At 40.6% G+C, this 12,099-nt stretch overlaps 2 protein-coding genes across 5 annotated transcripts; both read right to left on the bottom strand.

Moving 5' to 3' along the window:
* Positions 1-4,269, bottom strand: LOC134864576 (B-cell receptor CD22-like). 2 transcript variants are annotated; one of them, XM_063883664.1, is made up of 8 exons: positions 4,090-4,269; positions 3,179-3,532; positions 2,823-3,053; positions 1,301-1,573; positions 939-1,026; positions 782-839; positions 612-706; positions 1-522 (listed from the first exon to the last, which is right to left on the bottom strand). In XM_063883664.1, exons 1-7 carry the CDS (start codon positions 4,142-4,144, stop codon positions 614-616), a joined length of 1,152 nt encoding a protein of 383 aa, XP_063739734.1. In that variant the 5' UTR covers positions 4,145-4,269; the 3' UTR covers positions 1-522; positions 612-613. The 2 variants fall into 2 exon arrangements, with proteins under 2 accessions (XP_063739734.1, XP_063739735.1); XM_063883665.1 differs by lacking the exons at positions 2,823-3,053; positions 3,179-3,532 and having other exon boundaries at positions 4,090-4,198.
* Positions 4,270-4,594: 325 nt separating this feature from the next.
* On the bottom strand, positions 4,595-9,447 carry LOC134864574 (myelin-associated glycoprotein-like). Of its 3 annotated transcripts, none has more exons than XM_063883659.1 (7): positions 8,581-9,444; positions 7,727-8,077; positions 7,398-7,613; positions 6,763-7,107; positions 5,578-5,665; positions 5,408-5,468; positions 4,595-5,326 (listed from the first exon to the last, which is right to left on the bottom strand). In XM_063883659.1, the coding sequence occupies exons 1-7, from the start codon at positions 8,633-8,635 to the stop codon at positions 5,240-5,242; spliced, it is 1,203 nt and encodes a 400-aa protein (XP_063739729.1). In that variant the 5' UTR covers positions 8,636-9,444; the 3' UTR covers positions 4,595-5,239. The 3 variants fall into 3 exon arrangements, with proteins under 3 accessions (XP_063739729.1, XP_063739731.1, XP_063739732.1); XM_063883661.1 differs by having other exon boundaries at positions 6,763-7,029; positions 8,581-9,442; XM_063883662.1 differs by lacking the exon at positions 5,578-5,665 and having other exon boundaries at positions 5,251-5,326; positions 8,581-9,447.
* Between the last annotated feature and the right edge of the window lie 2,652 nt (positions 9,448-12,099).

Here is a 12,099-nt window from a genome sequence, read left to right as displayed (position 1 = left end):
TGATGAAACTGTATAATTTATTTAAAAATACATTATTTTATTCCTTCTAGTTAAGTTTATTTCTGTAGGCATTATTCCAAAATGAAGTGGGTTATAGTTTAAGATGACACATTTGATTTCTGCCCTTAAAATCTCATTAAGGACGACAACGTTTCTCAGCTTGAGACACAAAAAAAGTCTTACTGGGATCCAAATAAATACATAAAGCAGCGGTTCTGATCAGACCAGCGCTTTGTTATTAATAAACACTTACAGGATAGAAATAGCCAAAGCACGCTGGACAGGCAATGACTAACAGATCAGACCTAGGTTTCATCACGTGACAATTATTACAATGACAAGTCTTGTAAGAAACCTAGAAAGATCACTTCACAACAAAATCAAGAAAAAGAATATTTGAAAAGTGGAAAAATTAAATACGACGATCACAATCAAACAATACTATTTAACTGAGGCATCCAGTCCTGAAAAGAGTCATACTTCTGTTTCCATCCAGGTGAGTCTCTGTCTGGTTTGATGCATCTGAAAGAAATCAGGTACATTTTAGTGAGTATTCCTCAGTGATGTTAAGGTTTGTTTTTCCACATGCTGCAGACTGAGAGCTGGCCGACCTTCACACCTGCTCCTGCTCCTCTGGTTCTTCAGTCTGTGCAGCAGAGACCATGTTCCGGTCTGAGGCGTTAATGTAATAAGGACCAGAATCCAACTGAAAGGTAGGGGGAAACAAAAGGAGAGTAAATAAGTTACTAAGGAAGGTTTGCTAGAGTAAGATCTGTCTCACCTCCACAGTCTCCATGGGGTCATTCGGTTCAGTGGTGGAGCTCACAGCCTTCTTCTTCCTGAATTGAATCCAAACATAGATAATTAATAAAAAATCCCAAATAATGAAAGTAACATACTGTACAAATAAAGGAGCTGATCAACCGTTACAGTCTCACCTCATCCAGAGACAGAAAAGGAGCAGAGGAATCAGCATCACAACCACCAGAGTCAGCCTGGTGATGTTCAGGATCATTGTTGATTTATCTAGAAATGGAGGTAAACAGATGTGAGATGCTTTACTGTAACTGCTGTAGGATCCAGGGACCCTTCATCCCTTGGTCCAAAATCTCTACAAAAGCTGAAGAAGATCAGTGAGATATTCTTCAGCTTTGAGATTTGAGCTTTAACAAATTGTTTCACTCACACTTCACTCTAATAAAGATGTAATAATAGGACGTATATCCCAGTTTGTTCCTAGCAAAACACATATATGTTCCAGGTCTGAATGGAGCTGAAGTCACGCTGTTTTTTAACTCACATCCCACATCAATAAAGATGTGTTCAGAAGTCCTCCTCCCAAGTATGTTCTCAGCTGCACAGTAATACTGTCCAGAGTCCAGAGAGGGCTGGAAGGAGCTGAAGACAAGCTGTGGTCCTTCACTGAAAGGAGGAAGATGTGAGTCTTCATTCTCCTTGTACCAGGTGTAGTTAAGTGCTGGGTTCGCATCACTGCTACAGGTCAGAGTCACTGAACTGCCCTCCTTTATCCCAGCAGAGGGACTCACTGACACAGAGGGGAGCCTTGGAGAGTCTGGAGGAGAAGGTGTAGAAATACAACTATTATAAGGCAAAAACAATTATAAAAAACGTATTTATGATGGCTTATTCACTGCGTTTTGTTTCTTTAAATGTTACTGTAGTGGAGAGTTAAGGATAAGCTCAGTGTTGGCACTACTTCTGTGTTTTATCAATATGCATCGTCCAATCACAAGCTGCCACATGGGAACACACACAACAGCGGGAGCACGCACACACACACACACACACACACACACACACACACACACACACACACACACACACACACACACACACACACACACACACACACACACACACACACACACACACACACACACACACACACACACACACACACACACACAGAATAAAGGTTGTGTGTGTGTGTGTGTGGTTTTCCTATAAGAGAAATACACAGAATTCAATGAATATAAGGTCACTTGTGCATACATAAACAATATACATAATATTCCCAAACCTTATAGGAAGAATCTACTAAACACATACTAACTAGTATAACATGTCTCCCTTCATCTAGAACAGCAACACATTTCACAGAATGTCAAACACTCATTACAATTCGGTCATTCAAAATTAAAGTTAAGCTAGCGCTAATGCTAACATTCTACATCCGGTCTACAGCTACAGACAGCTGATGCTCTTATTTTGAAACGCCACAGACATGATACTTCCGGTATTCGGGTTAGCGAAACAATAGGCCTAAAAGGTAGCGGTAAACACTAAACATTTCGCAAGTAACCTCACATAAACATTCATCCACATAAACTACATATGAACACCTTAATAATAACAACTCAGTGCCACTCATCATGGTGTATGTCTATGCTCTGAGACGGGAGGGCCGACTCACTTAACTACTGACTTAACTTGCCGCAATTAACATCATGCACGGAGCATGCACAGATCACACAGAGCACAGACTCCGCATTAAGGCACATCACACAGAAGCTATCACATTATTGGATATTGCAGAACAACATAACAGGCAATACTGTGGCAAAACACTCACCTTCAATTACGCACCCGAACAACACAGCATGCCTACAACTTTTCAGCAACTACTTCTTATGACGCACATTACTACCCTCTGACGTAGTGTTACGTCACACAAAACACGTGGGTTAGCCCCTTTTTTTTTACAATTACTGCTTTTCTGCATTAAGATTCAGACTCCTGTGAGGTCATGTCTGGTTTGGTATTTTTATTTTAATGTCAGTGTGTGTTGTGGGTAAACTCACAAACTGGAGGAGAGGGGAAGTCCTCATGTCCTTTAAAAGCACAGGTGATGTTGTCCTTGTGATTTAACTGGCCTTTATAAGAATATATATATGTATTATTGTTTGTCGTTGTGATTTTCTCTCCGCTCTTGAACCAGACGTAGGAAGCTGAAAGGCAGCTGCTGTGACACTTCAGCTCTGCAAAGGTGTCAGACTGGTTGACTGATACTGTGATCACCTGCACCTGCAGAGCTGGAGATGAGAGAAAATATATATGCTATATGTATAAACACAACATAGAAGTAGAGGAGAGCAATACTGACTATTATTGTGTGTATTGTCTTAGTGTATTTACATCAGTGTGTGTTGATCAGTACCTGTGACAGTCAGAGTTGTACCAGGTAGACTTCTCCTCCAATCAAAGCCTGATGTTTTGAATGTGAAGCGATACTCAGCTGAATCTGAGTCTCTCAGGTCAGAGATCCTCAGAGTGGAGCGTCTTCTCTCTGTTTCAAGAACCTGAATACGACCTTCATACTGGGAGTCTTCACTAAGGTCCACCGGGGAGGAGGTTAGCCAATCAGAATAACTCTCATGTCTGAACCACAATTTAGATCCACCATATAAATGATAAGTGTTGTAGATGCAGGAAATGTTCTCTGATGATCCTTTTGGGGCACAGATGTATCTGTAAGTGCAAATCACTGCGTCTCCGTTTTGACCAGTGACACCTGAAAATGAGAACTAGTTTTAACCGAGTTAGTGAGGAGTCACATGAGGTGCCACGAGATGAGGTTATGTTAGTCTGTGAAGTAAGCTCACACTGAAGGGGAGGGAGAGTCCTCATGTCTTTGAAAGAAGGAAGAGCTTTTTAAATGATTGAAATTCTTCAAATAATAATAAGATTGTTCTTATTATTTGAAGTTGTGGAAATATAAAAATCATTCTGTTTGACATGATCATTTATAATGCAGAGGAACAGAGTCAGAAATCAAATACAAAACGTGTTCAAGCTTTATGTCTTGTTTTATGATAGAAGTTTAAATGATAGCTGTTCAGGACTGAGGAAAGAGTCAGATCTCTTGTATAGCTTCCACACTTCAGATTACCTATAATCAAAAATCTAACACATTTTATTTGATCCTCTTAAACCGAGAAATGTTCAGCGTCAGGAAGTAAATCTATTACTTTAACTCTCCTGCAAAAAGAAAAATAAGACTGAAGAGAGGATTGAGTGTATCCTCATGCTGTATTTCCTCAGAAATGCCTCTTATATAACGGACAGTACCTTGCATAGAGAGAAGGAGGACGACAAGTCCTCTCGCTGCTGCTGGGAAACTCATATCTGCTCCTCACGTCTCTGATAAAGCAGCAGGTAGATCACACACAGGAGAATAACTGTCCGTCAGAGAAAGCATTTCTACATCAGAAAGGGGGTTTCTTCTGTAACCATGACACCAACAAAATGGCAAGGTTTCCTTCCTCTTTTACAGCTTAATTTGAAATGAAGAACTTATTCCTGCTATGGTTCTGCAAACGATGCATTCACCTTTTGATGAAAATGTGTGACCCACAGCTCAAGCCCCAGTAAGCCTAGAAACAGGGACGAACCCAGGGCATGTTTTTTGGTTGTGAACAATCATCATTAATGTTAGATTTCCTCCCAATCTGTAGTATTATGGTATGAAGTGCAGGGTGTGTCCACAGATCCCAGTAGAAGTGTGACTAACCACCTGAAACAAACTATTATCAGATAGTGTTTCTTAAAGATGCACTAATCACAACAGAGGAACTGAAAGTCATTTCCCTTTGGGTGTTTTTATTTATGAAATGTCACATGATAAAAATGGCACAGCACAACATATTGATTTCTCGGAAAACAAAAGCTAAAAAAAAGGATTCAAATTAAACTCAGTCACATGTGTATAGTTGAGAGAGAAGTCCCCTTTTCAAGATTCCTGATTAAACATTGACGCATAATTTAAGACGAAGTAAAAGAGGAACTGGGACCAATGTTGAAAGAATACTTAGGAGTATAGCAATGAGGAACTGGTTCAGCCTTTGTTTATCAACCGGAAGTCAAATGTGAGCATCATTTCAGTAAAAAAATAGAAAAATAACTACGATCGAACACAAATCTGGTATAAAAATACTTGAAAAGGTGGATTAAATATGAGGATCACAATAAGTAAGGCGTTTGGTGTGTGTGTGTGTGTGTGTGTGTGTGTGTGTGTGTGTGTGTGTGTGTGTGTGTGTGTGTGTGTGTGTGTGTGTGTGTGTGTGTTGCAAATTCTTTCACTCTTTACATTTTATGACACTTGCATTTTACCCAAACAAATAAATTCCACACCGTACAGTTCGGGTGAGTTATCTCTCGGTAATGTAAAGTTGTTTTGGGTTTGTTTTCTACACACAGCCGACTGAGAGCGGGCCAACCTTCACACCAGCTCCTCTGGTTCTTCTGTCCGTGCTGCAGAGACCATGTTCAGGTCGGAGATGTTCTCATACACAGAACAAGGGTCCAACTGATGGAGAGACAACAAGAGGACAGTCAGACCTATGACTTTATCAACAGATAGTGACCAGTTTAGTAAGATCTGTCTCACCTCCACCATCTGTATGGGTTCATGCAGTTCAGAGATGGACCTCACAGCCTTCTTCTTCTTCCTGAATTAAATAAAAAATAAACAGATAAATAAATATAATTCCAACCATGGATTTAAATACCAAGGGGAACACATCAATGCTGCATATGAGCATGTATTTTTAGAGTTACCTCATCCAGAGACATAAAAGGAGCAGAGGAGTCAGGATCAGAGCCACCAGAGTCAGCCTGCTGATGTTCATGATCAGTGGTGACTTATCTAGAAATGGAGGTATGATGTGAGGTACTATAACTTCTGCCATCCTGGATAACAAATGGTGAAACGAGCTGCCCATATAATGCTTTATATTGTGTTAAATTCAATAGTGTTTATTTGCCGGACAGTTTAAAGGTTTCTTTATCCCCAAAGTCAACTGTATATATATATTTTTCTCTAATTCCGATTTATTTTGAGATGTTCGTTATTTTAGAATTTTTTATTTCTACTTTTTAATTTCTAATTCGTAGACTGAAAAAAATGTCTGTTTCGACTGCATGTTGGCCATTGGAGAAGCTCTGTAAGCAACGACCCATTCAAGTTGGAAATAAAGTGAGCAGGTGACGCTGTTGGCGGTGGTGGCGAAGTCCATAGGGGCTTGGCCTGGGAACTGGAAGGTCACCAGTTCAAGTCCCCGAAAGACCAAGTGCCACCGTGGTGTCCCTGAGCAAGACACTGGTTACCTACACTGCTCCCCGGGCGCCGTACATAATGGCAGCCCACTGCTCCTAACACTAGGATGGGTCAAATGCAGAGACCGCATTTCGTTGTCCTAGTACTTGTACTCTGTGCAATGACAATAAAGTTGAATCTTCATCTTCATCTCTGTTGACCTCAAATGATGAGCTGAACAATGTGGATTTTTACCAGTTCCTTTAAAAAGTACCAGACGTTTACTCTTGCAAAGATCCTGTGTCTAATCGGTCTACATGTGTGTTGTGATTTTGGAGAAAGCGTATGACCGGGCTGCTCATGTTTTTAGCCGAAACATCTTCTCTAATTGCTGCATTTTAAACTTGGTCTGCTCTTACAAAGTGATTGTATTGTTTCACACTTCAATTTGGGTCCCATAACGGCTAGTTGAAAGCAATAATATTAAGTTGAACGTAATCAAACTTTATATTATTGCTTTTAACTAACCTATTATGACATTTGTTGACGTTGATACGTTTAATTAAAGTCAATGCTTCAGTTTTTTCCCTGTGCATTCAATCTCCTGAGGCCTGAATTTCCGCTGACTAATAGCCGTGAGCAGCTGAGGGAAGTTTGTAGTTATGATCAATAAAATATCCCGCTGGTAATAAACCTTTTTGACTCACGTTTCACATCAATAAATAACTTTTTCGATGTCCTCCTTCCCAGCTTGTTCTTAGCTGTACAGAAATACACTCCAGAGTCAGAGGAGTGGATCGAGCTGAGGACAAGCTGAGGTTCTTCTTTCAGAGGCAAGGAGTATGAAGTCTCATCCTTGTACCAGGTGTAGTTAGCTGCTGGGTTAGCATTAGTGCTACAGGTCAGAGTCACTGAACTGCCCTCCTCTATCTCAGCAGAGGGACTGACTGACACAGAGGGGAGCTTTGGAGCGTCTGGAGGAGAAGGTGTAGAAATACAACTATTATAAGGCCAAAACAAACTACTTGTCTGTAGTCCGCCCGGCAGCAAACCTGAACGACAATGACAAAAACAGAAGACGTTAAAGGGGTCTTATTATGCTCTTTGAGGATTTCCCTTTCCCGTGTGTTCTACAGGTTTTTGTAAATGGTCTGTGTTTGGGAGTTTCTGCTCTAGTTTCAGACAGAGGGTGAACAGAGGTGCTGCAGCACAGGCAGTATGAGAAAAATAAAGAGCTTTTTGAACATTAAAGCATGGAGACATGTCCCAGGAGAGACATTACACACTGATATGAACCTGAATATGAGCAGAATATGTTCCTCTTTAATGTAAGTGAACTCACACACTGAAGGAGAGCGGTGATTCTCATTTCCATTTAAAGCACAGGAATAGCTGTCTGCTGAACTAAAGTTGACGAAATGAGAGGAAGACATTCCTGTCCAAAGTTTCTCTCCATTGTTGTACCAGACGTAGGAAGTATGATCCGGTCCAGGGCACCTGGTCTGACACCGCAGCTCTGCCTGGGCTAAATATGCTCTGCTCACCTTCACCTGGAGATCTGGATTAGTGAAGAAGAAACAGGAACGTTATTTTTGACAAATACATCCCAGCACAATTATATCATTGTTTTCTGTCTGCTGAACATTTGAAAATTATTGACAAGAGTGTTACCTGTGACGGACAAAGTGACTCGAGGACTCTCAATATATGCAGCCTGGTTTGTTTTGATGCTGAACCTGTACTGAGCTGAGTCGCTCTCTCTCAGGTTTCTGATTCTCAGAGTGCAGATGTTGTTTTCACAGAGAGTCTCAACACGACCTGCATACTCTGAGTCTGTTCTCAGATCTACAGGTTCACCATCTTTCTGTTTAGCAAACCAGAATGTTTTCTCTACTGTGTTAACACCACCTCTCCATCTAAATGGGTATGTGTATCTGCAGCTTATCTCCACTGTTGATCCTTTCACTGCACAGATCTCAGTAGAAGAGCAAGTCACTCCCCAGCCATGCTGACCCTGAACCACTGAAACGCAGAGCACATCAGGAACATTTATCCAACTCATATCATTGCCACGCCGTCCAACTGTAAGTCAGTGTGAGATAAATATGATGTTATAGCGCCACCTCTAAGTTCAACAGCAGGTTTACAACAAAGATTCCTTTCTTTGTTAATGAACAGTCATTACTTCCATCCACACAAACACAACGCTAAGGTAAGTATACGTTAGCAAAATCAATCAAATGCAGGTTCATTATTCATTTATTGAGTTGGCAGCTCGTCCCATTAAAACATATATGAAGGGTCTATTTCAAGCTTGTTATGTTCAACTTGACTGAATTTATTTAAAAATCGAGCTCATTAACACATGAATACTACTGTAAAATATCTGTTTTCATATCTATTTAAGAAGCCGTAGTTTGAAAACCCCTGGTGTATAATGATTTGGATTTGTTTTACATATAAACCTCTTCTGTATCTCTGCAGTGCATTCACTGCCTTAAACAATAAAGATAAATGAACAGTACCTTGCACAGAGAGAAAGAACACGACAAATCCTCTCGCTGCTGCTGGGAAACTCATAGCTGCTCCTCAGATAAAGCAGCAGGTAGATCACACATAGGAGAAAAACGGTCACCAAAAACCTTTGAGGAGGACGCCTCTCTTTCACTTCGTCAATGTGTAAAAAAAAACGGCCTGGCTTCCTTCCTCTTCACAGTTTTAAAATACAAAAGTAAAAAAAAAGAACTTACTGTGATTGGGTGAGTCAAACAACTCAAACAGGGAAGATCAGGGTGCATGGGTTCGACTTTTGACTTTACCTTACAGAACTGAGACAGAACTGAGACAGAACTGAGACGGAACTGAGACGGAACTGAGACGGAACTGAGACGGTGTTTAGGAGCAGAGAAGGAGTCTAAGCTTTTTGAACATTAAAGCATGGAGACATGTCACAGGAGAGACACTACATACTGATGTACACCTGAACATCAGCAGGAGAGGACTCTTTAAAGTAGAGGCACTACATACTGATGTACACCTGAACATCAGCAGGAGAGGACTCTTTAAAGTAGAGACTCTACATACTGATATACACCTGAACATCAGCAGGAGAGGACTCTTTAAAGTAGAGACTCTACATACTGATATACACCTGAACATCAGCAGGAGAGGACTCTTTAAAGTAGAGACACTACATACTGATATACACCTGAACATCAGCAGGAGAGGACTCTTTAAAGTAGAGACTCTACATACTGATATACACCTGAACATCAGCAGGAGAGGACTCTTTAAAGTAGAGACTCTACATACTGATATACACCTGAACATCAGCAGGAGAGGACTCTTTAAAGTAGAGACACTACATACTGATATACACCTGAACATCAGCAGGAGAGGACTCTTTAAAGTAGAGACACTACATACTGATGTACACCTGAACATCAGCAGGAGAGGACTCTTTAAAGTAGAGACACTACATACTGATACACACCTGAACATCAGCAGGAGAGGACTCTTTAAAGGAGAGACTCTACATACTGATATACACCTGAACATCAGCAGGAGAGGACTCTTTAAATTAGAGACACTACATACTGATATACACCTGAACATCAGCAGGAGAGGACTCTTTAAAGTAGAGACTCTACATACTGATATACACCTGAACATCAGCAGGAGAGGACTCTTTAAAGTAGAGACACTACATACTGATATACACCTGAACATCAGCAGGAGAGGACTCTTTAAAGTAGAGACTCTACATACTGATACACACCTGAACATCAGCAGGAGAGGACTCTTTAAAGTAGAGACACTACATACTGATATACACCTGAACATCAGCAGGAGAGGACTCTTTAAAGTAGAGACACTACATACTGATATACACCTGAACATCAGCAGGAGAGGACTCTTTAAAGTAGAGACACTACATACTGATATACACCTGAACATCAGCAGGAGAGGACTCTTTAAAGTAGAGACTCTACATACTGATATACACCTGAACATCAGCAGGAGAGGACTCTTTAAAGTAGAGACACTACATACTGATATACACCTGAACATCAGCAGGAGAGGACTCTTTAAAGTAGAGACACTACATACTGATATACACCTGAACATCAGCAGGAGAGGACTCTTTAAAGTAGAGACTCTACATACTGATATACCCCTGAACATCAGCAGGAGAGGACTCTTTAAAGTAGAGACACTACATACTGATATACACCTGAACATCAGCAGGAGAGGACTCTTTAATACTGAAGGATCCAGGTTGGTTAGAAGAACAGCTGCTGTTTTTGGGTTCATTATGTGGAAATGAATTGAGCAAAGACTTCAGCCCAATTATTTTCAGTCGAATTGAATCATTTACTTGTTATTTTTAAGAAGCTAGTTAACAGTAGGTGGATGATTTAGGATAATTCATTCTCCAGAGTTCCTGTATTATTATTATTATTGTTGCATCATAATTCATACAGAGAATATTCAGGCAAAATGACCTAGAGATAGAAACAATATTCATCACTGCAAGGATTTTTAAAACACTGATATAATAAAGCAAAGCACAGTGGACAGGCAGTGGTGTGTAGTACAGACCACATTTAGGTTGCATCACTTTTACGGACATTACCATAGCGCTGAATATTGTGAGATAAATACAGCGACTCTGAAGATGACTTTTCTCCATCTTTTCTCACCTTTGACAGCTGCAGTGTTTTCCATCTCCTCCCTGCTTGCCAAAGTTATCAACCTGTTCAGGTGCAAAAGTAAATCAGCTAACACACTTGGTCTAGAGCTGATATCTGAAACGGTCTGCACAGTGCCGCCTCCTGCAGGAGTGAGAGGGGACTGACATGATCTGCAGACTAGAACAAGTTATTATTAAGGAAGCTCTCTGTCTCTTCCAATGCAATGCTAGAAAAGCGTGCCATCTAGTGAGGTGTCTTTGAAATAATGAAACAACCACTACATGGTGTGAAATGTGACGTTTCATTCCTCCTGTTGCTGCGAGTCTTCAGTCTCTGCTGCTGGGATGGACTTGGTGCTTGGAGCTGATGGGGAGAAACGACATAAAGACAAAGAGCATCAATTTAAAACAAGCCTTCTGTTGGATTTGATCTTAAAATGTATTAAAAGTTATTTTAAAAAACTAATTTATTGATGATTCTCTTACCTTCACACTGTGCACAGGGTCATTTGGGTCACGGGGGACCATTGAGCTTTCTTATTCCTCCTGGATTAAATAAATCAAGCAAACCATTTTTTATAAACGGGAAATCTCGCTTTAAGTAAAACAAAAACAAACACTAACACATGCAGTCAGACTTTAAATAGTAACTGAAATAAATGGAGACATGGAGGATCAGCACACATGTTGCTGTCGGTGACTTTTTGACATTATGTCCACAAAGACAGGTGGAAATGGTTTCCCTCACCTGCAGCACAGAAGAAGCACCGACATCAGGGCCAGAACAGGCAGAGTCACAGTTACGACTGCAGCTGTTATTGTTGTAGATTTCCCTGTAACAGACACAAGATGCATTAGTTATGTTTTTAAAAACACCTTCAGGAGGTATAGGTAAGTACAGCGACTTCAGTAAATAAACTAAGTCGCTGAGGGGCTGAGGCGGGGCCTGGTCGCAATTGTGTGACACGCTATCAAAAAATGACTTGCTGAGATCAAAAACGAGGAGGATAATAATGTCATTTAATGAAACAACGAGACGATCACACACACACACACACACACACACACACACACACACACACACACACACACACACACACACACACACACACACACACACACACACACACACATCACACACACACACACACACACACACACACACACACACACACACACACACACACACACACACACACACACACACACACACACAATATATCTTATAATAATAATACAAACCATTAACCAAATGTGAACTGGTACAAACCTAATTTGTATTAAAATCAGCAGCGTACGTTTCATTCCTTTGAGCTACAGAAGAGGACTGAAGCCACGTTTGTTTTTTAAA

This window comes from Eleginops maclovinus, chromosome 5 (genome assembly GCF_036324505.1).
Source record: "Eleginops maclovinus isolate JMC-PN-2008 ecotype Puerto Natales chromosome 5, JC_Emac_rtc_rv5, whole genome shotgun sequence".
NCBI classification, from domain to species: Eukaryota; Metazoa; Chordata; class Actinopteri; order Perciformes; family Eleginopidae; genus Eleginops; species Eleginops maclovinus.
Note: the sequence above shows the minus strand (reverse complement) of the source record. Positions and strands in the feature narration are given on the sequence as shown.

Coding starts and splice junctions, on each gene's coding strand:
- LOC134864574 (XM_063883659.1), bottom strand. CDS start 8,635: ATGAGTTTCCCAGCAGCAGCGAGAGGATTTGTCGTGTTCTTTCTCTCT. Junction 7,614..7,726: donor AGTCACTTTGTCCGTCACAG/GTAACACTCTTG, acceptor TCACTAATCCAG/ATCTCCAGGTGAAGGTGAGC. Junction 5,327..5,407: donor AACCCATACAGATGGTGGAG/GTGAGACAGATC, acceptor TCTCTCCATCAG/TTGGACCCTTGTTCTGTGTA.
- LOC134864576 (XM_063883664.1), bottom strand. CDS start 4,144: ATGAGTTTCCCAGCAGCAGCGAGAGGACTTGTCGTCCTCCTTCTCTCT. Junction 3,533..4,089: donor CCTCCTTCTCTCTATGCAAG/GTACTGTCCGTT, acceptor TCTCATTTTCAG/GTGTCACTGGTCAAAACGGA. Junction 3,054..3,178: donor TACAACTCTGACTGTCACAG/GTACTGATCAAC, acceptor TCTCATCTCCAG/CTCTGCAGGTGCAGGTGATC.